The sequence below is a fragment of the Chaetura pelagica genome, unplaced genomic scaffold, assembly GCF_000747805.2.
Source record: "Chaetura pelagica isolate M959 unplaced genomic scaffold, ChaPel_1.0 scaffold221, whole genome shotgun sequence".
Lineage (NCBI taxonomy): Eukaryota > Metazoa > Chordata > Aves > Apodiformes > Apodidae > Chaetura > Chaetura pelagica.
In genome coordinates this window covers 2,458,427-2,472,336 of record NW_009952533.1, presented here as the reverse complement: position 1 = coordinate 2,472,336, position 13,910 = coordinate 2,458,427, and the positions used below count along the sequence as shown (strand labels likewise).

At 38.1% G+C, this 13,910-nt stretch overlaps 1 protein-coding gene across 1 annotated transcript; it reads left to right on the top strand.

The window, feature by feature from the left end:
- The first annotated feature begins 1,059 nt into the window (after positions 1-1,059).
- MFSD8 (major facilitator superfamily domain containing 8) lies at positions 1,060-12,897 on the top strand. Its single transcript, XM_010008979.1, has 12 exons — positions 1,060-1,073; positions 1,481-1,566; positions 2,598-2,641; positions 4,108-4,348; positions 4,657-4,770; positions 6,126-6,270; positions 6,878-6,936; positions 9,022-9,130; positions 10,257-10,391; positions 11,433-11,536; positions 11,624-11,883; positions 12,605-12,897. The coding sequence occupies exons 1-12, from the start codon at positions 1,060-1,062 to the stop codon at positions 12,818-12,820; spliced, it is 1,527 nt and encodes a 508-aa protein (XP_010007281.1). The 3' UTR covers positions 12,821-12,897.
- Positions 12,898-13,910: the final 1,013 nt, after the last annotated feature.

Here is a 13,910-nt window from a genome sequence, read left to right as displayed (position 1 = left end):
GGGGGCGCGCCCTGTGTAGAGACCCCGCGCCCTCGCTTGGGGCGTTCATAGGATGCCAGGCTGGCAGGGACTTTGAGGATCACCTGGTCCATCCTTTCTAGGTAGGAGCTCCGTTTAGGTGAGGGTGCCCAGCACCTGGTCTGACTGCCTTAGAAGGCGTCCGGTGCTGAGGAATCCGCCCTTTCCCTGGGGAGGTTGTTCCAATGTGTGACTTTTCTCCTAGTGAAAAATGCTCTTCTGGTGTTCCATCGGGATCTCCGCAGCAGTGACTTGCACCCCTTGTCCCTCCTCGTTTTTGTGTGATTCCATGTAAAAAGGGAGTGTCGTCTTCCTGGTAGCCACCCTCCCAAGTTCTGGAACGTGGGAGTAAGTTCTCCCCTAAGCCTGCTTTTCTCAAGGCTGAACAAACACAGTTCTCTCGGAGTTCTTTGTAAATTCTCTCCCAAGTTCTTACAAAGCATCAAAGTTGATTATTGTGGTACTGAGGTGTAGGTACTTAGTACTTTTCTTTGGGCAGCAGCGGATCGCTGCTAGAAGAAATAAACAGTATCTAGAGTGTGTAGGAGTGACTGCTGCCGGCTGTGCCGAGGTGTTCTCATACTTGAGAAGTGTAAGAACAAGTATATTGCTTGATTTAACTAAAATCTTGTAAGTAACCAAACGCAGCATAAACAAGAGCTTGACTTTTCCCCTGTGCATGATGGTAATAAGATTACAAAGTACATTTAGTAGCACCTTTTTTATGGTTGAAGTTTCATTGAACCGAGACACTTCCTTGATAATCTTAGAAGTCTTTTCCAATCTTAATGACTCTATGATTCTAAAATTTAACAGTGTAAACATTTCTGAAGAAATAAGTGTTCAGATCATTCTGTGAAATAGCTATATTAGCTTTAAAATTGCACATAGGCCTGTCTGTGCATAAACAATGTTTGTAGACTGTTTTCAGGCATATATAATCTAGGTCTGCATCTTTTGGACAGGGATTGTTTTGTTTAGAGTATTTCAAAACCAAGAGGAGTGAAGAACTCGGAAATATTCTTGGTTCTGAAAAAGTACATGGGTCTCAGAAGGTGCTTACGAATTTTTTAAAAGGAACTTACTGCTTACAAATTTTATAACTTTAAATTATTTTGCAGTCCTTACAATCTTCAGTAATATCTTTTACAGACATATTTTATAATATATAGTTATTTCTCTACATAAAGATCTCTTTGTGTAGTACTTGAATGCAATGGTACCTTACAGTATTTCTATTAGTTTTTTGTATTTTTCAATCTAGTATTTTTTCAGTGAAAAATTATCTTTCTTCTATAATAAGTTCTTTGTATTCTTTGCTGTGTGGAAGTCCATTCCTGCCTAACAACTTACACAGTGTTATTGAGAGGTTTGTGAAAAATGTCTTCAATGTCTGATGGGAAAAAATAGAAGGAAATCTGGTAATTATTTTTTTCTCTCTTGACACTTGGTTCAAAACCAGGGATGTTGTGGAAACGCAAGAGCATTATAAGAGCAGGTGGCGATCCATCCGGATTATGTATCTTACGATGTTTCTCAGTAGTCTAGGTGAGTAAACACAGGTGAATTTCAATGCTATTTCCTTAATTTATTTTAGTTTGAAAATTACAGGGTTTTCTAGATTTCTATTACATAGCTCCTTTAATGCTACTGTTTTATAACCTTAAAAAGGTGCATTTTCTGATTCTTCAAAAGAGAAGATATGACTCAAATCAAAGTTGCATTTAATAAGATAAGTTAAATAATACTGTTTTTAGACTAAATGATATATTACTTAAATCTGTTTTATGGCTTTGTAATACTTCAGGGTAAAAGGTAGTGGCAGAGTAGGGTTATTGCTCAGAACCAATGCAAACAGAAGTCACACTAACCATTCAAAGTGAAATGTCTAGAGAATGAAAATGGGGAACAATGCTAAGTTCTTAAGAGGCAAGATCTTTGTGGTCATGTACGTGTATGCTGTCTATTTCAAAATGTGTAGGAGAGCTGGTTTTCTTCTGTGGGATTTTGTGTCTCCACTGCAGAACAAATTACTGTTTCATTGCTAAATAACTGCACTTGGAAACAAGACTTCTGTTGATTTTTGACTTCCCAAGGTTTTCTATGGTCCTAGAAATTACCATGAAAATCATAGGATACTTCCATGATTTTTATTTTTTTAATTGGATGAATTAAAATTTCTTCTATAAATTAATACAAATATGTCACAATATCAAAACATTCTTTTTGCTCTGGTGACATTCTTTCCTTAGGGAGAAAAATACCATGCAGTTTGCTTGATGTATCAGTGTTCCTTTCATAGGAGTTCTTTTTGTTTAGTGTTTAAGCACCTATAAAATGTTCTTTCAAAAACAGTTCCTTCTGTTGGGAGAAATCACTCAGTAAAAAAAACAACATAAAACAGCTTTTTCAGATGACTGGCTGATGCACAATTTTAGACTTACATATATGCCATAATATATATACTATAATACACTTAAAAGCAGGAGAATGAACCTGTAATAACTGATTCAGGAAAACAAATTACTAATAAACATGTCAAATAATGTAACTTCAGTTATGTTCTTACTGCATTGCAGGTTTCTCCATTGTAATTATGTCTGTGTGGCCATATCTCCAAAAGGTTTGTAAATATGTTTTTTAATTAATAAGAACATAAACTCTTCTCAGAAAGTATGTAATACAAAAGTGACCTTTTATTTAGGAAAAGGAACAGTGAAGGGAAGTGTGTGGTTGTAAGAGCCTTGTATTTTTCCATCTGCTTAGACAACATTCATTATTTCATGTGAAATCTGACAGTTTATTTCCTGAATGCATAAAGGTACACAACAATCCAGAAATGCATGATTTTCCAATATAAACTCACTGGCTTCTTGGACAGTGAATCGATAGAAGTCTCTTTATCTGAATGCATTGGTAGTGTTTAAATATAATACACAAGGCTTGTCTGTATTTTGGGGAAAAAGAAAAAGAAAGCTGAAGGTACAAGTTACTTTGTAACTGTCAGATTGTAGCACATGGACCTTCTTGATATTCTTAACAGGGAATTGCCTGTGTTCCTGAGTATTTTTGTTTGTTTTCCACTTTGTTGCATTCTTGTTAAAAGAATAAAAGGTCCCTAAAATTTCATTTAATTTGTGCTAGGATTTTACTGCTCCTGGAATTGTAGAAGGCAGTTTCAAATGCAAATTTGGAAGAACATATCCTGGGCAGGGTCTTAGAGGTACCCTTAAAATTGAGGCTGGTGCTGAATTATTGGAGAAGAAAATGTGTCATCATCCTTGTTAATCAGGACAGATTCAGGCATGTGCAGGGATGTCTCAAGTGATTCCATGCTCCTGGCATGTAAACTGTTTACGACACTGCTGAAGTTACGTCTGTAGCCTCCAACATCAGCAGTGCTGCATGAAGACTATTGAGTTTGCTGCCAGCGAGCAATTTCCAATCTCAGAAGCAAAGCATTTTGATTGCTGGAGGGAGTTAGCTGAGGATCATTGCTTCAGACAAAGTGCTATGTGAACAGAACTGCTGCTGAGACCCAGAGTGGTGTGTTGATATTGAACACCACACAATGCTGTGCAGACACACTGATTGTTCAGGGATAGCTTAGGTTGGACACTGCATTGTAGTGCCATATATCCTCAGAATTACAGTGCAGGGTCTCAGGTATATTAGGTACTGATTCCAAAATGGTTTTGTTGAAATCTGTCTTTAGCCCCAGGGGTAAACTGAAGAAGTTCACTCACCCAGTGACCCCTCCCCAAAAAAGAAAGGGAATCAGGAAGAGGAGAGAAGGCCCATGGGCTGAAAAATAAACACATTTAAGGAAATAACACAACTCATACAACCACCAATATAAAGTATATAAATTTGTACTCAGTGTAGTCCTTGGGAGTAGCAGAAGGAGCAGTAGGCCAAGAGTGAGGAGCCCCTTGGGGCAGCTGCCCTGACTGGAGCTCCGAGCTGACTCAGGGCCACTACTGGCCTGTCCTGCATGGCTGGCCTATGATTCTGTCCCAGAGACACCAGGACAGGATTATAAAAGACTATAATACTTTATCCACAGAATTGATTAATTTGTTTCTGCAGATTGATCCGACAGCAGATGGGAGTTTCTTGGGCTGGATTATAGCTTCATATAGCATTGGCCAAATGGTCGCCTCTCCCCTGTTCGGCTTGTGGTCCAATTACAGGCCAAGGAGAGAACCTCTTGTTGTTTCAAGTGCTATTTCAATAGCTGCTAATTGTCTTTATGCCTACGTCCATGTACCTCATTCACACAACAAATACTACATGCTGACTGCACGTGCTCTTGTGGGATTTGGAGCAGGTAACCACAGCAGAATTTAAAGTAGTTAAAATTACTAAATTCTATGTCTTGTATAAGATAGTTGATATGATATTTTAGTACTTGATTTACCATTATGTAAATGATAACTTATTACTTAGGCAAAGAATTGGCCAATACTAGTTTTTAATAAAAGTGTGTAGCTGTGCAGTTGTGTATATATACTAAAGGGAGTGCTGGGTTTTATTTTGTTGCAAAACAAGAGGGAAAAAATTAAAATAAATGTAACTGGATAATTTAACACTAGAATAATATTTACATGAAAACTTTCTTGGTTTTGTTTTTTTAAGGAAACGTGGCTGCAGTTCGATCATACATTGCGGGTGCCACTTCACTTACAGAGAGAACAAGTGCCATGGCCAATACCAGTGCTTGCCAAGCAATTGGCTTCATATTAGGACCAGGTAAAGCTTATCTTCTTCCCTTACTTCATTTTAGGATTAAATTGGCATTACAAGTAGGATGTGTCAGCAGCTGTATGTTGGGGATTTTAAGGCATAGGTTGTCAGTGGTATCAAAATTCAATACATGGGTTCCACTTATATATTATTGTGTATGATAATATAAATACACCATTCCAAATAAATTCTAATTGTAGTTAAAAACTAGCTGGTTTGTATTGCTGGCTGCAGGAAAAACAAGTTTCAGGATGCTTTCTTGCATCAGTACCCACTCAATAGTCTTGACTCATGGAGAAGGGAATTTAACGTTGCTGTGCTAGGGTAAATGTTTCTGCCTTTCTGAAATGACTGAAAGCTTCACCTTGCCTCACATGTTGTAGAAAATAACATCCAACAGTCTTTCTGATCTTGTAGTGAAGATCACAAGATCTTCACATTGGCAAAAATTTTAAGACATAGCATGGGTATTACTGGGAGCGCCGGGAGCAAAGAGGGGTTTTTGTTAGATCAGGTGGAACTGTGGCTCCCAAGATATTCTGTCTGCTTCATGGGAGAAATATGTTAGACTTGCCTTGTGTTGTAAAGAGAGACCAGCAATTTTGTCCTGCCTGTACTAATTACTTGTCTTCTGTAGCTGGAGATTAAGATTATCCAGTTGGCACAGTTGAAGTGCTTTGTCTGTGGTAGTGTAATGAGGTGAAAGTTTAGGGCTGAAAGTTTCTTCTCCAATTGATTTATACTAGTGCTGTTGATAGAGCATTAAGGGGTCTACAATAACAACATAAAAAATCTGCATTCTTTGTGTGGTTTCCACAGAGTATAAGTTTAGGTAATTTCCTTTGCTAATTTGATAAACACTCTAAAGTCTGTTTCCTAACACTAGTAAGTAAATGACCTGATCTTGCTCAGCACCGATTTAAATTTTAATATTAAAAAACCCCACAAATTCTTTTTTCTCTAGCTTGCCCTTAGCAGGAAGGATAGTCCAGTCCCAGGACCAAGGTTTTCCTTGTAGGAAGAAGAGGAAAAAGAATAAATCAGCTGTCTGCACGTGGCCAAGAAAGTTAACCATTGGTATACTTAGAATTCACTTCAAGTTCTTTAAGTGTCATGCTGTTATTTATACAGTGTATTTGTATGTAACTGAGTAGTTTTCTGGCTAGTTGAAATTCCACTGGTTTTCGTGGTTTGTTTAGAGTAGGATTCACAAAATGTAAAAGATTTGGCAGGTATAATACTTAAATTTTACTTAGCAATTAGAACAACTTTGCTTATCCAGTTTTATATGTTTATTCTGTATGTGTTCTAATTTTTCTTAATGGCTCTCAAGATTTTATTAATACATTTATGTTTTTAAGTTTTTCAGACGTGTTTTACACTTATTGGAGAAGAAGGAATAACATGGAAATTAATTCTTCTTCAACTGAACATGTATACGGCACCTGTTTTATTTGGAGCTCTCTTAGGAGTTATTAATATTATTCTCATCTTTGCTATATTCAGGTAAGTAAGTAGAAAAAAAGATAAATATTCTACCTTGTTTTAGTGGGTGGCCTGTTAAAAATAATATGCCACTCAAAAGGAGGAGCCATAAATCTGGAGTGCTAAAACTATACTCTCTTATTTATTCTTCAGAGTTTCTTCCTTATTTGATGCCGATCTTTTTTCACTGTGCTTATAAATGCATCATAGTGATGTTATGGCTAGACTGTAAACTGATGAAAAAAAAGCTGCTAAATTACTGTTTTTAATGTTGCTGATTTCTGCCCATCTTTTTTTCTCTAAAGAGAAATAAGTTCAGCTTGTCTGTAGGGTTCTCACTATGTCTTTCCTTTAAGAATCTTACGGGGTGATTTTAATGCATAATTCCATTGGTGGCAGTGAGGTGGGGGGGAGAGATGCACACAGATACGTGATAATCTCTCACTAGAATACGGTCTTGAATATGGTGGTGTTCACTGCAGTCAGATGTAGACTACACTGATGATGTTTAAAGGAGCTGAAAATAATCAGAATATAAGATGATATTTTAAATAATTTCAGTAGAAACTGGACTCAATAGTAGATCAAAGAAATATGTATATTAATGAAAACAATTCTAAATTTCTAGGGAACATCGAGTGGATGACTCAGGACGGCAGTGCAAAAGTGTCAATTTTGAAGGAGAAGGTACCTCTTTTTCTTGGAAACTTACTCTGTGATTGTAATTTTGAAGTATGTTCCTACTCCATGCAAGCATTTAGAAATATTTTAAAGTCTGACATGTTGGGAACATGAAATGAAAAACAAGCTATATCTCTTTCATGTCCTCGTCGTGTCTGTATGTGTGCATAATGCTGTCTAGGAACAATGAAGAAGAAAAAAAACAACAAAATTGTATGGATCTTTCCAGATTTTTGCCCTGAAACTGTCTCTCTTCCAAAAGTCAGGATTAAGTGAATATGGAAATTTTAAAAGTCTCCCTGGACTGCTACTTTGCAGTCATAATTCTCTTTTGTCCTGTATCACACTGAGAAATATTATTGTTGCGTATCAGCTTTCACATTTAGCATCTTATTAAAATATTTATGTTGTAGAAGCAAATTTGGTTGGTGGGAATAAAGTACAGTAGTTTCCACATACAGTGTAAAAGCTTATGTTCGGTATGTATCCTTTCTGTATGCAGTTCAGATTTCTTACCACATTGTGAGTATCCCTTTCACATGAAGAATAAAAGGTGTGTGAAAGATTGTTAAATCAACCTCTTTTTAAATCTCTGGACATCACTGTTCAGTATTTTATTAGTTGTCTGTTTAAAGAGGGAGCTGTATGTGCCCACCACCCATGGTGTTTTGTGCATGAAAATGCACAAGGAACAGGTTAGAAGAATAATGTCTCTATGGTAGTGCGGAGAATTCTGTTCAGTGTTTTTGACCTTGCAAGAGGAACAGAAAGTGTTTTGGCTTTTCTTGTTGAAGTATTTAAAGAAGTTTGCTTGTTTTGCTGTCACTCAGGACCTGTCAGTCCCAAAATAGATGATATAACCAATTGGGAAATAATTTTCCCTCGTTGTCCTACAAATTGACGTTTCAACAATTCTGGTTTGGTTTTAAACCATTATACTTAGGTTGTGTTCTGGTTTGGTTTGGTGGGTTTTTTTGGTAGTGAGGGAAGGGCCCCAGGAGTGGCTCCAGTAAGAAGCTGAGAAGCTCCCACTGCTCCAAACCCAGCCAAGGAGCCATTAGAGGGACAATAGATGCGCCTCAGCAATTAACACATGCCAGAACTGAAATGAGACCTGGGCAGAGCGAGCACTAAAAAGAGAAGAGCTGTGCTGGGGAAGGAGAGTAGTGCTGGTGGGTGGTGAGGAAGAAGGGGAAGAAGGTCCCTAAGCAGAAGTTTACCTGCAACCCATGGTGAGATGGCAGCTGTGCCCCTGCACTTGTGGAGGAACATGGTGGAACTTCCCCTGAAGGCGCCAGGAGGGGTGAACTTGGTCACTGGGCTTGGATGTTGTGGCCAGTGGATTTGGTGCCTGTGGACTCTGATTGTGCAGCTGTGCAAGACCCCGGGCCAGGGGAGGAGATTGTTCCGGAAGGAGCCCGTGACTCTGTGGGAAGCCCAGGCTGGAGCAGCTCCAGACCTCATGGGAAGGATTCATGAAGGAGAGGTTCCTGAAGGACTCTCTCCCATGGGAGGGACCCTGTGGGGAAGCAGGGAAGGACTGTAAGGAATCCTTCTTCCTGAGGAGGAAGGAGCAGCAGGAACCACCAGTCCCTGAACTGACTTTAAACCCCCCACTCTGTCCCCCTGTGCCACTTTGGGGAAAGAGGGAGAGAAACCAAGAACAAAGTAATTTGGGCCCAGGAAGAAGGGAGGGGTAACACAGGCAAACCCTGCTCTTTGTGTTGTCTGTGTCCTGTGTGTGTTTGATGAGTGTGAAATTAAATTATTATTTTTCCCCCAAGTTGAGTCTGTTTTGCCCAGGACCTTAATCGGTGAAGAGCCCTCCTTGTCCTTTGTCTCAACCCATGAGCTTTGTCCTCGCTATCCCAGAGAGCATGTGTGTGGGGAATTGAGTGAGCAGCTGTGGGGCTGTTCCTTTTCTTGTGTTGTCCTAAACCGTGAGAGGTTCTCAAAGTATAACTACCTTGCCTCCCACCAGCCTGCATGTTAAATACTTAAGAGAGTAGGGAAATAATTGCTGTTTGTAATTTGTGGTGGTGTAAAAAAAGCTCAGTTTGACATCTAGATTATTCTTCTGTTCTGTTGCAGAAAGTGGTGTTCTGGATCAGGAAACAGAAGGAAATGTTGACCATGTTGCTGTCGTAGCAGTTAATTTTCTTTTTTTTGTCATCTTGTTTGTGTTTGCTGTCTTTGAAACGTAAGTTTGTCTACTTTCTCTCAAAATACTTAAACATAAAATGTAGTTAGACTGGGTGTGTGTGTTAAGGCATTTCTGTTGCACTCATTTTCTTAACCATTCTCTTCATAAATGGAAATCCAAAACCAAATGCAATCACATTGATATATACTGATGCAGAGTAATGAATTAAAGGTCAGTAATAACTAAAAATATGTAGCATACAGTTTGTGGTATATGACACTTTGATGTAAAACCTTTTGAATGGATGCAAACCCAATCCTCAACTTATTAATGTTAAAAAAAAATAGCTTAACTTCAGCTACCTAAAAACTTCAGAGAAAACTGTCTCCACTTGAGTACCTTGTTCTGTACTTTGTGCTATACTTTTTATTTTAGTTTTCTGTAATTTCTTAGTATGATTCTAATTAACAACGGAAGCTCCAGTGAAGCTTTCATTTCAGTAATGATTATAACAATTGTTTGATACAGTTAATGCAATTGTATCCTTAAATACCTTCTTTGACGTTACTTTTTTTTTACGTTTCTCCCAGATTTTCTGCAGGGAAGAAAATAAGTAAAACATAACATTACCTGAGACTGAAGTATACTTAATGTTTTTAATTTTTAAAATACTTTGAGGATATAATATTTAATTAGTACATTTTTTTACCTCTAACATAGCTATAGTTTCTTACAACAATGTATCTCAGTCTTCATTGCTTTAATTTTTGAAAACAGAGTACCTAGAGACTGGTTGGTTACTAAAACTGTAACACTGTTAAATATTTATTGTTTTTATATTCAGAGGGCCTAGGGGGTTTTTTGTGGGTTGTTTGTTTGTTTTTTTCTTTCTGTTACCCTTGCTTTGCTTTAACTCCATCTTTTCATGAAGTATTGGAAATAGGTTGATGACACTTCAGGGTATGGCTGGCATAATGCAGTTGTGAATTTTGTCTGGTGGATTTGGTTTTAATACATGATGCATGACAGAGTTAGTTAATAATGAGCCTTTGTTTCCTGATACGCCCATCAGGAGGAAAGGCTTCTGTACCACTGTTTTTTATGTTTGGGACAATACATTATGAAAATCACTGTATAGAAGCAGCTTTTTTTCAATTAATGTAATTTTGTTCTGTCAATTTAGTATAGCTACTCCATTGACGATGGATATGTATTCCTGGACCAGGAAAGAAGCCGTTTTTTACAATGGAATAATCCTTTGTGTGGTTGGCATTGAATCAGTTATTGTTTTCATGGTGGTTAAAACACTATCTAAAAAGTAAGTTTTTGGAGTTTCTCGGAATTTTCTTACTTATACTAGCTAAGTGTGAAAAGCTTTATGGCAAGACCACATCTGCATTACTTGAATCTTACTTGCTAATGAATTTGAGTTTACTGTTACATGGAAGTAATTCCAGTTTTGACACAGCCATAATGCCGAGGTTGTTCTTCATTCTGTTAACATAACCCCTTCTCCTGCCCAGCAGAGAGGGACCTGGGAGTACTGGTTGCCAATCAGCTGAACATGAGGCAGCAGTGTGCCCAGGTGGCCCAGAAGGCAAATGGCATCCTGGCTTGTATCAGGAATAGTGTGGCCAGCAGGAGGAGGGATGTCATTCTCCCCCTGTACACAGCACTGGTGAGGCCTCACCTCAAGTACTGTGTGGAGTTCTGGGCCCCTCACTTCAAGAAGGCTATTTAGGTGCTGGAGCAGGTCCAGAAGAGAGCAACAAGGCTGGTGAAGGGACTAGAGGGAAAGTTTTATGAGGAGAGGCTGAGGGAGCTGGGGTTGTTTAGCCTGGAGAAGACTGAGCAGGGACCTTATCATTCTCTTCCACTACCTGAAGGGAGGTTGTAGTCAGGTAGGGGCTGGGCTCTTTTTCCAGGCAACCAGCAACAAGACAAGAGGGCATGGCCTCAAGCTGCTCCTGGGGAGGTTTAGGTTGGATATTAGGAAGTACTTCCTCACAGAGAGGATAATTAGGCATTGGAATGGACTTCCCAGGGAAGTGGTGGAGTCACCATCCCTGGAGGTGTTTAGGAAAAGACAGGATGTGGCACTTAGTGCCATGGTCTAGCTAACGTGGTGGTGTTAGGTCATAGGCTGGACTTCATGATCTCAGAGGTCTTTTGCAGAGTCTGTGATTGTCTTTTACCCTTGAATCACATGAAAAACAGGTTTTAACTTACTGTAATTTTGTAGTTTTTCTTGCGTGGTATTGTTCAGGCATCTTTTCCACAAACTAATGGGCTATGTCATCAGTACTTCCATAAATTTTACTTTAATTAAATATTTAATTATAATGTCATTGTTTGCTAGGACCGGAGAGCGTGCCATACTCCATGGAGGCTTACTGATTATCTTGGTTGGATTCTTTATCTTACTGCCTTGGGGGAAAAAACTACCCAATATCCAGTGGGAAGGTATACAAAACTATCATCATCATGTTTTTTTGAAATCTTTTAATTGTATTCTTTTTTCTTAATGGCATGCATAACTTATTTTTACAGAAATAAAGAATAACTCCATTCCCAGAGCAGCTTCTACTGAAATTTTTATGCCTTTCTGGAGTTTGCAAGCGATGGAGCTTCCATCCAACCACACCACAGAGCCCGTGGGCTGCCCTGTCACACAGGCCTGGTGCCTGAATACTCCTATGATCTACCTGGCCCAGTATATCAGCTCTGACATACTGATAGGTTTGGGCTATCCAGTTTGTAATGTCATGTCCTACACGTTATACTCAAAAATTCTAGGACCAAAGCCTCAGGTAAGCATGATGCCTAAACAGTTTATTTCATTTGCTGTCCAGGGCTTGCACCCCCTTTACTTGAATGAAAGATCTAGTTCAAATTATTTTTGTCATTAGCCAAATAATAGTATTACCAGTATAACCAGTGCTGAAAGTTTTCAGGAACTCTCATCTCTTTTAAAATCCAAGGAATTAAAAAGCAAGGTTTGTACTACAATTTATGGCAAATCTTGCAGTGTGAACATTTCAGAACTAAACCTAAAACTTGTGACTTTCATGACTATTCTGGAAGAGTATATATATTTGGAATATTGGTATTTGATAATGTTTCTCTTAGTAAATACATGATATAAAGACTATTAACACTATGGTACCTCCAGTTATTAACATTTCACAGTGGTGAAACACATAGTAAGGTGATACTACTGCTTAACGAAAACTGCTCTTACTTTATCTCATTTTTTCCATGTTATATTTTGCTGTAAAAGACTAAATGCTTTAAGCCAGAATGCTTTTTTATTTAGAAAGCTACAGAGTATGTAGCTCAGTGGACCCTTCAAATTAATACTTAGAAAAACTAAGTGGTATCTTGGAAACAAAGTACTCAGTATCTTATGCTTTAAGACAGATAAGCAATTGCTTAAACACTTGTAAATTTCCTATTTAGGATAATTTGTGGGAATTACTGGGTAGCCAGATAATTCCTGTATCACTGACCTAAGCTTTTGTTCTTCTGTAGGGAGTCTACATGGGGTGGTTAACTGCCTCTGGAAGTGGAGCACGAATACTTGGGCCTGTTTTTGTAAGCCAAGTGTACACTCACCTGGGACCACGTTGGGCATTTAGCTTGATCTGTGGAGTAGTTGTATTGTCTCTCTTAGTCTTGGAGATAGTATACAAGAGACTAATTGCATTTTCTGTCAGATATGGAAGGATGCAAGAAGAGAATTGTTAAATATGTATTTAAAGAAAAAAAAGTAAAACCAACCAGAAATAATACTTGTGTTTATTATTGCTTTTTATTGAGGAGTACCTAACCACTGACCTTGTTGGCTGTACTTACACATTGACAGAGCACATAACTTGGTCATATCCTAATACATGGCTACACCTGCTGCAACAGAGCTTTTGTTTTCTGATTTTTTATCAGCAGAGAAAGGGATGTGAACAAGTTCAATCAATACAATGAGACATTTGAAGTGTGTACAGTTTAAATGATGCACCCGTGTGCTGAATGTATCTATGAAGGTCACAGGTTACATGCTTCCTTTTCAGAAAGAAATAGAAGAAATATTTATCTTGATTCTGTGAATCAGGATTAGTAACTCTTTTGTAACTACAAGATTAGTTAAGCTGCATGCACTTTGCCCAAAAACATTGTGACTTGAGTGAACTGACTTTGGTAGGTTGTAAGCACTGGTTAAAAAAAAATGTCTCTTTGGAAAACGTTACATGTCAGCACATCATCTCCAGGACTTCAAATGAAATGTGACAGAATCGTAGAGGAAGGCAGGTGCCCACTTCACAAGCAGTTTATGTGAGATTTGGGTATTTAAGTTGTTAAAGAGCCATTGAAAATCACAGCCATGGTGGCTGTTACTTGAATTACAGTGAAGTATATGTGAAATTTTTCTGCTGTTTTGCTGAATGCCTTTTTATAGCTAGAAGGAGAACCTGCAGAGTTAAATTATGCACAGCTTTTCCTAACTTTACTACAAGAAGGAAATGCTAAGCATGGTAGTTTACACTTGTTATTTTCGAGAATGAATGCACTGTACTGAACAGTGTTAATGAAGTAATTAAGCAGAAGGAAACTGGCTCTTCAGGTGTTAACTATTATTTCTAAACTTATTTTTTCTGATATGGTATAAGAAAAAGGAATTTACTATGTTTGAATAATTGTGTTTATTTTAAAAAGTGAAATAATTTTCCTTCATAATGGGGAATTATAACCTCACTTGTATGGGTTTAACGGTTTCAGTGCTACTTGGGGGGGAATCAGGAATAACTCCAGTTGTAGCTGCTGCTCAATGTCTATATTTTAT